Genomic DNA, 10,796 nt, shown 5'->3' on the forward strand with positions numbered 1-10,796 from the left:
GTCTTAAACTGTCGCTGAAGATGGGTTCATGCTGGACGTTGTATGGAAGCAACCGAGGTGCAGGCATATGTTCCCTTCTGCTGACTTGGCTGTGGCATTGGTAACCACAGCCAGCAAAGAGGAGCGAGCAACTGGGAACAGTAACATCTCAAACTGCAGCAGAAAGATTGGCCAGACCTCTCCTGTCAGCACTTTGATTCCCTTGGTGTTCATTGAGGAATTAAAAGTTAGCTGAGGGTGGTGGCAAAAAATAGGTTTGCCAGCCTAGAAAATGTTAAAGCCAAAACTGAAAAGCAGAGGTGGATCTGAAGGCAGTTATCTCCCTTGGAATTTATATGGGGATTAAATCATGCATCATCCTTGTAGCACGTAGGGAATTTTGTAATCACTGCTGGTATTTCACTGCAGGGTGCTCTGCGGGGTCAAGAATTAATTTCCCACCTTTTCTGGGGATTTGAGGCCTCAGATTTGCTGCCAGCCATAAAGGAGAGTTTGTTTGTGGCCAAACTAGACATTTCCTGGACTTCAGAAGTGAGCGAATGGTCTGGGGTGGGTGAGAGTGTCCCACCACACCTCTGGAAGTCAAACTGGGGAAACATGCACCCAGAGAAATGCCACAAGATGTTACGTGGCTGCTTTACTTCCAAGTCAGCAGGAAGAGATACTACAGGGCTTTACAAAGCATACAACAAATGGCTGTGCAAAGCAGCGGCTGCAGAATGAAAATATAGGAAGTTTTATTACATGCAGCGTGGTGCCTCTTTCTCCCCCCACATCTCTACTTGTTACAGAAAGGAATCTCTTAATGAAAATACACCCGATCCTGAGTAAAAGCCAATGTAGAAATGTTTTTTTTTGAAAGGGGTTAAAGTGGCAACTTTACACAGCAACACCCCCTCACCACAGCAAACCTGCCAGCATTTGAAAGATATAAATAGGGACATTTAGGGAGAAAAGCACATTTAAGTTCCTTTGAAATGTGCTTGGCTAAAGGAATATTTTGAAGAAAGGGAGTGGAAAAACAAATGGAAAATATTTTCTTTGATAGGGGAAAAAAAAAAAAAAAAAGCAGCAGCAGCAAACTGTCCTTCCCAAACAGGGATACATGGCTGGTGTGTACTTTACGCAGCCCTGGGTCAGACCTTGCAAACAACTACTAAATTAAGTCCGGCTACTTTGATGTTAAAAGCATGGAAGTGTCAATAATTAAGCTGCATCAGATGTAGGAAATGACTGATGTGTCTGCCATGCCCACGATAGCAGAGTTCACTGCGCTGCCATTTGACTGACCCCTTTTTCTTTATGCAAGCAAAAGGAATTTTCTTCCAAGGAAAATCAGCTGGTTTTGCACCTTTGCTTTGTTTTCTAAACTGCTAATCCCCGCAAGGTATAGAAGCTATTTGAAAGAGCAAATCAAAGCTCCCATAATTTAGTGTTATATTATTTGTTGATGTATGGTTTGATTTAGTGGCTACTTATTATATCAGGTTACCGTATAATTATCTTAATTATTGACTCCAGAAGTAAGTAGAGGGATTATGAGAGAGACAGGAAGGACCGGTGGAGAGCGCATGGCTCAGGGAATCGGGCACATCATGGTGTGATCTTGGCTGCAGCACTCCTTCCCTGTGAGCCTGAGCTCTTTCCTCAGCCAGCCCATCCATGAGATGGGCAGGGAGAGCAGGAACAGGGCTGAGGTGGTGACTCAGGATTCAGAGAGATGCAGGAGAAAAAGAAGAGGGGAAGGGTCTGAAAGAAAGATGTAAAATTAGCTGGGGGGAAAAAAAGAATACACACCCCAGCGTGCATTTGCGTCAAAGCCTGGAGTGCCTACACTGTCACGAAGAAAGGTAGCTTTGCCATGAAAGCCTGAATGTTGAGTCTGATCACGGGTCAGTTCCAGCCTCTGCTACTGAGATCCTGAGCGACCCTGGGCATGGCAGGTAGCCTCTGAACCGCAGGTCCCTTTCCACAAAACACGTCTGATAAAACTCATCCTCCTGTCTCTGGTTTTATATAAATTATTGGGGCACAGCATTCAGCCCTGGTTCTCATGGCATTGCTGCCATTTGTGTGTTTTAGTCTCCCAGTCCTTTGTCTGATAACCATCGACCTAAGCCAAAGGTTTGAGTTAATAGGCATTGCTGCAGTATAAAAATAACACTGAAAGGCTGTCAGAGTAGTCATACTTCCTGTATTGATAATATCTGACATATACTGACAAAATACTTCATATATTGACAAGCTGAGTTGCATCTTTTTTTTTTTTTCCTTTTCTTTTTTTTTCCTTTTCTTTTTTTTTTTTTTCCATATGAGAGGCACAGACACACTGGTTCTGCTCAGCATGTGCAAATTATTTTCTCTGTTTTTGCTTTTCCTCTCCTGAGCCGAAAAAAAAGAAAAAAGAAATGGGGATAATAGAATGTATCTATTTCCTTCCTCGAAAAGATCAGTTAATGTGAAATGGTGCATGGTGGCTTAGTTCTGAATAAGTGGGATACCCTAATCCAGCAAGGTATCCTCGCTCTATTGTACGCCTTTTCTGCATACCATCTGGAGTTGTTCTCTGCTTAGTATTTGCAGTATGTACCATATGTTTTTGCATGAAAATTCAATAAAATATGCATTATACATGAAAAGTGCTGTAGTAAATAAAGGGAGGATGGAATCCAGTCCCCTTTGTGAACGGCAGGGGCCCCAAATCTTCATAAAAGGTTTAGTCTAGTCTGACGTCTGTGCTTTTCTCCAATTTACTCCGTGTCAGTCCTTAGGAGATGCTCTAATTTAAAACAAAACTCCGCTCTCCTGACGAGGTTATTAGATGTACTTTGGCTGCCCTCTGCTGAGAGCGCTGAATAATGACGGCGAAAATGTCCTTTTTCCGAGGAAGGCAACAGGGACGAATTATCCCTGCATCTGTGAGCTGAGTTGTGGCATTGCTGCTCCCGGTCGCCATCGGTTTGCTGTCTCCTGTCGCCTGTTTGCTGCCTGTCCAAGGGCAGAGCCTTCTGAGCTGCACTGCTCTTTGGGTTTTGGTGCTCACTACTCCTTGTTGTGGGCTGAGAAGTTTTGTAGTCTCATGGAAAATGTGGGCTCCAGCATTGCACCCCAAGCAAAACGAAGCATTGTCCCACAAGGGATGTCCACGGGAAGGGACAGCCTTCACCACTGCAGTCTTGCCGGGCGGGATTTGAGCTGCCCTCATGCCCCACTACCTGGCAGAGCAATTTGCCTCTGTGTATCATTCCTTATCGGCTGCCGGGTGTCCCAGTGCCATCTCCCACCCCTCCACAGACCTCACGGCGCTCTAGCACTTTGCTTGAGTGCTGGGAAGGGGCAAAGGGTTGGCTCCAACATCGACAAGGAATAACCGATTTGCTGTTTCTTACAAAGGAAGTGCTCCCGGTCTGCCATGCTCCTGGCCTTGGGAAGGAACCAGTGTCCAGTGCGGATTTCAGTGCATGAATAAAACAATATCACTGCTGGAGCTATTAATGCTCCCTGCAATGCCCTATTTAAAATACTTTCTAGCAAGTTGATTTATTATTATATCTTCAGCTGGGCTGCACACCAAAGTGTTTTGATGATGAAAGGAATGTTATACACACATTTAATTACTGCCCACAGTTTTGTATAATTTTATCATTTACTGTTTTAGATGAGACATCGAGTTCTTCTACAGGAAAAATGCCCAGTAAAAATAGATGATTTAAAAGCTAATCTGAGATGAGTTTGGCACTTAAATGTGAGAAAATGTAATTGTTCCTTTCTTCCTGCCTTTTCAGATGGTCCCTGATTATCAAAATGTACAAGAGCTCCCTTATCTGGACATGGTGATTGCAGAGACATTGCGCATGTATCCACCTGCATTCAGGTACTTTTTTTTATTCCCCTCCACATTCCACTGGGTATATCCCTAGCTAAATAAAATGGAAATCTGCTGTTGGAAGACCAGTGTGCCCTTGATCTCTGTGCCAACATCAATACTGCTTGTGCATTTGAAAGATATAAAGTGGCCTATTGCAGGAAAACTGGCTAATCCTAGTATTTCAAAAGTAACTTTTTTATGACAGATTGGCCAAGATTGCTTTCTCAACATTCTTCACATCCCCCAAGATTGGAGGATGGAGCCATTCTGCAGCAGAACTGGCCTGAGAAAGCCAGATGCTGCTGCTTTTTCAGAGACAGGGAGCAAAGAACTACCCTGGCCTCTTGGCTGGTGGTTAAGTTACCCACTATTCATTAAGGCCCTGGTTTGGAAGGTTTGCACATTCAGAAAGCTCAACTCTATTTTACATCTCTGTTTGACTTGGACCCATACTGTTTTGCACTAGTACTGTGTTATAATAATATCACTAAGCTAATGGCTACATCCATTAAATTTTGAAAGTTTTGTCCCAATCCACCCAAGAGTAAGTTTATTAAGTTATATTGGTGAGCTGAAAGGAAAGTGTGAAAGAACTTATAAGCTGTATGATTGTCAAATTTCCAAGTTGTCATAAGCATAAATGTAAATGTTAAGAGTGGAACTTTTCAAAGCAGTTAGCCAGTTTTGCTGCTTCTTGTGAAGCCAGGGGGAATTTCAGAGGACTGGAAAAGAGCCAAAGCTGAGCTTACTGTGACAGCCTTTGAAAAACTTGCCCCACAATTGCAAACACCTTAAAATAAAAAAGTTTAACATCATGTTCTCTTTTATGCATCGATAAAGATTGCAAGTCAAGTTTTTTTTTTTTTATATATATATATATATTTTATATGGACATTGACAGGGTTGCTCAGAGAGTAAATGTCAAAGATACTTGCTCCTAGATAAGGTGACTGGGCTTTATTATGTTATATGTGGTATACCAGTGAAAATTGTTTCACTTGTTAAAGCATCAGCAGTCTTTGAGTTTCAGGTGAAACATAGGAAAAGAATCAATGTCTGTCAGGTGGGAAACAAAATGAGAATGGAGCAAAGTAGTTCCAAATTTCTGCAGGCATTGGTGGTGGTGTTTATTGGTTTGGCTTTTACTCTGAGGGATGTGCAATGGGTAGGACAGCCATTTTAGCCCAATTAGCAACTTCTAAAGTTGCTAATTGCCTATCACAAGGATAATGCTGTATTCTGAAGAAAATTCAGTAGCAGCCAAGCATGCTATAAAATGAGATTCTTTTAAAAAATAATTTACTAGCCAGAGAATTTTCTTCCACAAAACTAATGTTTCCACTGTCACCAAATTCATGTAAGGATGAGAAGGATGGCTTGTCAATGTGTTCCTTAACATGTCAGAATTTTGTTCCAGGTCTGGAGTCTCTGCTATTTATTTGTCTACGAGAAAGAGAGAAACTGGGTGACAGTGAGGAAAGAATGTGTTTCTATAATAACACTCGACTGACAGCCCTGAAACTGAAATCTTCATTCAACTTTTTAGGCTCAGTGCAGGGAGCAGCAACGGGAGCCCATGTGTTCCCAGCTGGTGCTGGGCAATAGCTGCCAGCTGAGAGAGCCCACAGCTGCCTGCAGCCGGGCTGGGGTCTGCAGTGACCACCCAAGCTCCGAAAGATCCCTATCAGGATCTATCCCTGCACACATGCATACCCACACGGCATTTTTACAGGGTTTACAGACCCAAGCTTGGCTGCAGCCAGGCTGCTTGTCTCAGTCTTGTTGTCACAGTAAGGTCCCTAAGGACAGTCCCACTCCATCACCTGCCACCACAGGGTGGGAGGAAACTGGACAGTTATGTTGCTGACGTCTCGCCTGTCCTTGATGAGTGAGCAGCAGGCTTTCAATGGTTTGTGAATTGGCTGTATTTCTGTAGCAGCAGCAGAGCACTTAACCCTAGCATTAAAACCATCCCTTGCTAAGTTTCAGGTGCAGTCCCAGAGTGAGGGAGCCTCTCAAATAAAACTCAAAAACTGTATTTGATATAACTTTTCCTGAAGGCAAAACAGTATACTCTTTCTGCCTGTTATTAGCGATGACTGACGCATTTCATCTGCAATTTTCATAAGAAATAGGTTCTTAAGCTGACTTTAACAGCAAAATTGCAGTTCAACAGTTAATGTTTCTGAAAATAATAAGCAGCCAGAAATTACTGTGAAAAGGACAAAAGTTAGCTAGCTGCACTGGGGATATGTGTTTATAGGCAGTTGGAGATGATAGTAATCTGCGAAGACACTAACACCAGTAATGGTTGCTGTATTTATATACTGGGAAAGTTTTACTCCCTAAACTGCAAAGTCAGTCCAACTGAAGAGATTGACTTTTATGGTTCCTTCCTGCTGTGTCTTCACATTTATTAATCATCTGGGATATATGACACTTGCTGTTGCAGGTTCACTCGGGAAGCTGCTAAGGACTGTGTAGTGCTGGGACAGCATATTCCAGCCGGGGCTGTCATTGAAACCGCAGTTGGACATCTCCACCACAACCCCGAGTTCTGGCCAGAGCCAGAGAAGTTCATTCCTGAGAGGTACGTGCTGTAATGCTTTCAATTCTTAGGCTGCAGGCCTTGTTAGGACTGTTTGAGACCAAAGGCCTGCCTTAAATGCTATTTCACACATCAGGGTGGGCGCAGTACTCCAGCCTGTCCAGTGGAGGCACCAGGTACTGCTGCTCCTTCACAGCCACAGTCTTCCCAAATTCACCTAAAGCAGTATCTTCCTCAAGAGGAGTGCAGTTTAATTTAGATCATAAAATATTTTCTTTCAACCAAATCAGACAACTGGTAATAGTGGTGCATCCTAGAGGGAGTACAAAGTCTGGTCAACAGTTGAAACAGGACTTATGTTTTTAGATGTTTCCCAATCAGATGCTGCAAATAGTGTCACTTCTGGATGTAGAAGTTCTGTAGGAAGACAGTCTATTTACTGGCATGCAGCTATGCAGGAAACTCGTACAGTGCCTGGCTGATTTAGAGCAGCCTTTTCACCTCAGATCTTGTTATGGTTTGGATGTGCTGTGAGCAGGGAACGTATCCCATCTCCCACTGGGAATTTTCCCTCTGTCCTTAAGCTAGGATCCTGGTTTCTTAGCTGTGCTTGGCAAGACGTATTTTCACGTGGAACATTTATTATCTTCAGCTGCAGGGACCCCTGTCAAGTTGTGTTTGTGTTACCTTCCCCTACTCTACAGTTCCTGCGTTGAGCTTATGGGGAAGGCCCACAGAGCTTTAGGTGATGTGGTGCTATGTGAAAGCACAATTTTGTTTTGTAAGCAGCTTTATTTTAACCTATTTTATGGACAGCTGTATTTTAAGATACCACTGTGTTGAAAAGTCTGCTAAGAAAAAAAATTATGCTCTGCAAATGACTGAGCGTGATACGTGGCAGTCCAGAACCATCCTCGCCAGCAGGTAAACCCATGTGTTTTAGGTGTTGCACACAGTGGATTCCTTCTGGAGCAAATTTTGGTATATGCTATACCAGGCACCTTAAGTCATGAAGAAGAGTAATGTCAGGGTTATAGATGCTCAGACCTTTTTTTTTTTTTTTTTTTTTTTTTTTTTTTTTTTTTTTGAGGAGGAATCTTAGCAATAACTGGAAGTCTAGGTGTTTTTTGTTTGTTTGTTTTGAGCTAAGTTTATCTAAAAATGCTGTCTTAACTTTTATTCAACACCCTAACAGTAGTATGAACGTGCATTATGGGGTAAAATGGTGGCTGCAGTCCCATTGACTCATACAGTGCTGTACGTAATGAATCCGAGATAAATTCCCTTTGGAAATTTCCCTGAGGAATGAAGCATAATTACTAACACCCTCTCCAGCTTATATCAGTTGGTAATGTTAGTAAGAATTATAAAATAAGAGCTTAACAAATAATAAATTAGTTCTGCTATCGTCATTTTTCCCCCTAATATTTCTTTTTGAAATCTGCCTCAGGAATAATACAAGGCAGGCTTTAAATTTACCAGAATGATATATGAGGGTGAGCAAGGCAAGAATCACATTAACCCATTTGCATGGAAGTATCCATGGCGTAATATACAAATCTGATTTAGGTACCTAAGCATGGAGATAGGGTTAGCAGAAATATGCAGTGTTATTTTTTTCAAGATCTCAGAATTGCCTGTATTACTTCACATCTCTAACTACTTCAAGAGTTCTTTGGGCCTTGGAAGTCTAAAGTTCTTGCAAACTGTATGCAAGTGGGCAAAAGATTTTCAAGAATGCCTGTAGAACCTTTATCTGCATGCAGAACTGGACAAGTAGTTCTCTACTACCAGAACAGCTTCAAACACCCTGTGAGCTGGGAGGACTATGTAGATTTCCAGGGCAATGCCACCACTGTGAAGGTTTGCTTGTGTTAAGGAACTTTTCTTATCGGTGACTCATTGTGGGCCAGGGTAGAGCCTCACCTTGTTGATTATTTGCTGACCCTAATAAATTACACTGATTCAAGCACACTCTGTACAGTATACATCCATCTTTGTAGATGTCAGCAAACAGAATTTACCTTTTTCCTTTCAACCACTATTCAAATAGTAGTTTCTTGTGGAAAAAAAATAACCTAATTTCTAATGGATTTATATAATATTTTAGAGCTACCTAGTTGATGCATGCAAACTGTCATGTTAATCCAAGTAGACTGAGGTACTTCAGCTCTAAAAACAGAAGGGTCTGCAATTTCAGTGCTTCCCAGCTGGGAACCTGGTCTCTTTGGGCCAAGAGCAGAAAGAAGAGCTGCAATGAATCATAACAACGGTCTTCTATGGCCTGTCCAATCCCATGAGATGATTTCATCATCCCTTGCAAACTTCAAAGAGAAATCAGGAAGGCTAAAACCAATTCCCATTGGTTTGCTTCTGCATTGCACAGCAGGGAAACACTTGCTAATCCTACATAGTTTGCATTCCAGTCTGTTGGCTTCCTCTTACCTGTAATCTCTCCCTGAAACATGCACAGGTCTACACATCTAGTGTGTAATTCATTGAATGAAGGCATTTCATTGAAGACAGGTAGCAAGTAGTACTGACTGTCAAGTAGTACTAATGTCCTCTCCTGGAATCACCAGCTGAAAAAGGCTGATGTCCATAAGCCAGTTATCAGTTGACTTAAGGGCATCAGCCCATCAGTACATAATCTGTCAATAGTCCCATTGGTCCGTCCATTAAGAGCAATACAAATAACCACTTCTGAGATGTGAATAAAATAACATAGAATCAGGAGTGAAAAACATTTCTTGAACTGGTTTCTACCTCTTCACCTTCTAGGTTTACAGAGGAGGCCAAGAAGGAACAACATCCCTTTGCATATCTGCCCTTTGGGGCAGGACCCCGTGGCTGTATTGGCATGAAGATGGGTTTACTGGAGACCAAAATGACTCTGCTAAGGGTTTTGCAGAAGTTTCGATTTAAGATCTGCCCAGAGACCGAGGTTTGTATGTGAAGAGGCTTAAAAGCCTTACTTGTCAACTTCAGTGGGTTGGCAGTGTGTCCTAGACAGGACAACTGACTTGTCTTTATGGCTTTCTCTTCATTAGAGAGAACCGCTAGAGCCAATTCCATAATAAGGAGGGACAAGAGACCTGGACTGCATGTTTTAATCAAAATGTGTTTGCCCTTATGATTTTTGCAATAAAACAAAACTTACACACCTCTGTCTTGGCAGGGAGCAGTGTAGAAACACTGCAGTCAAAATCCATTGATTTATATGGGGTGAGGATAGGTGTACATCTTTCCTAGGATCTTAGCACTTTAGTATACACCTATTACTATATATACTGCACCTGCCACTTACTCAGCAGCTTGAGAGTTTACAGAGTTAATTTCTTTCTGTTCAGATCTACAATATACCTGGGCGACTACTGCCTCAGCCTCTGGCTATAAATTCTATTTAATATTATACTACCACAGCTGACTGTAAAACAAGCACTTTACAGCTTCTACAGTAATACTGCTATGAATTGGTCCCCTAGCAAAAATGGCTGTCTGTATGTGGGGCTGTTATGTACACATAAACTAGTACATACCATTGTACATAAGATGTTCTTTTGCCTTTCAGATTCCTTTGCAACTGAAATCGAAAGCCACGCTTGGACCAAAAAATGGAGTCTACATTACACTAGAATCTCGCTAAAAGAAAATGTACATCCTGAAACCTCTTGGGATAGAACCCCTTGTTTAGTGACTCACTGGGTATAATTATTTTTCGAAACCCCAATGACGGGTAGGAGCCTAAGTCCCACAGCAGGTGCTGTCTGACTGACCTCCTATGGGAGAGCTTCAAATCACTTTTTAAAACGAGGTCTGGGCTTCACAGTCACTTGGTGGTTTTCAAATTGCTGTGAATAGTGTATGTAAAGAAGCAAGCCACTCTCACTAGCTTTTCTACATTACACTTCCTTTCACTCATCTGTAAGAGGCTTTCTCAATGCTCAAATTCAGTGAACAGAGCAGGTGTTAAGTGTACACTAGATTTACGATAGGTTTTAATTACCATTCATTATCTGACACATTCTGCTGATGCACTTATAAATCCCTACTCCAGAAAAAGCCCAAGAGACATCACAGTTATAGCAGAAGAGCTGAAATTCAGTGCATTGGATTTTATCCTGAACTGTGCTGAAAATCAAAGCTGAGTCTCCTGCACACCTAACCTATCCTTATGTCTGTAAAGTGGAAAGAGCAGCACCTTCTTCATGCTTTTGAAATGTTTTGATATACACTTAAATTAAAAATTTGCACTTAGCACGTTTCATAGACATGACTGAAAAGGAGTGAAGAATTCCCCTGTTTGCCAGTTAAGTTCCAGCAACCAAGACCAAAGAAATGAGATGGTAGCCATTTTGCTGGTTACTGAACTGATGTTGG

At 42.0% G+C, this 10,796-nt stretch overlaps 1 protein-coding gene across 1 annotated transcript in view; it reads left to right on the forward strand.

The window, feature by feature from the left end:
* TBXAS1 (thromboxane A synthase 1) overlaps positions 1-10,062 on the forward strand; it is a gene marked incomplete at its 3' end in the record, with an annotated part of 227,332 nt that extends 217,270 nt beyond the window's left edge. The window contains exons 10-13 of the mRNA XM_084281641.1: positions 3,786-3,874; positions 6,321-6,458; positions 9,198-9,360; positions 9,988-10,062. Of these exons, the coding sequence (XP_084137767.1) occupies positions 3,786-3,874; positions 6,321-6,458; positions 9,198-9,360; positions 9,988-10,062 (465 nt within the window). The remainder of the gene's footprint in view (positions 1-3,785; positions 3,875-6,320; positions 6,459-9,197; positions 9,361-9,987) is intronic.
* Between the last annotated feature and the right edge of the window lie 734 nt (positions 10,063-10,796).

The sequence above is a fragment of the Netta rufina genome, assembly GCF_964035555.1.
Source record: "Netta rufina genome assembly, chromosome: 1".
Classification (NCBI taxonomy): Eukaryota; Metazoa; Chordata; class Aves; order Anseriformes; family Anatidae; genus Netta; species Netta rufina.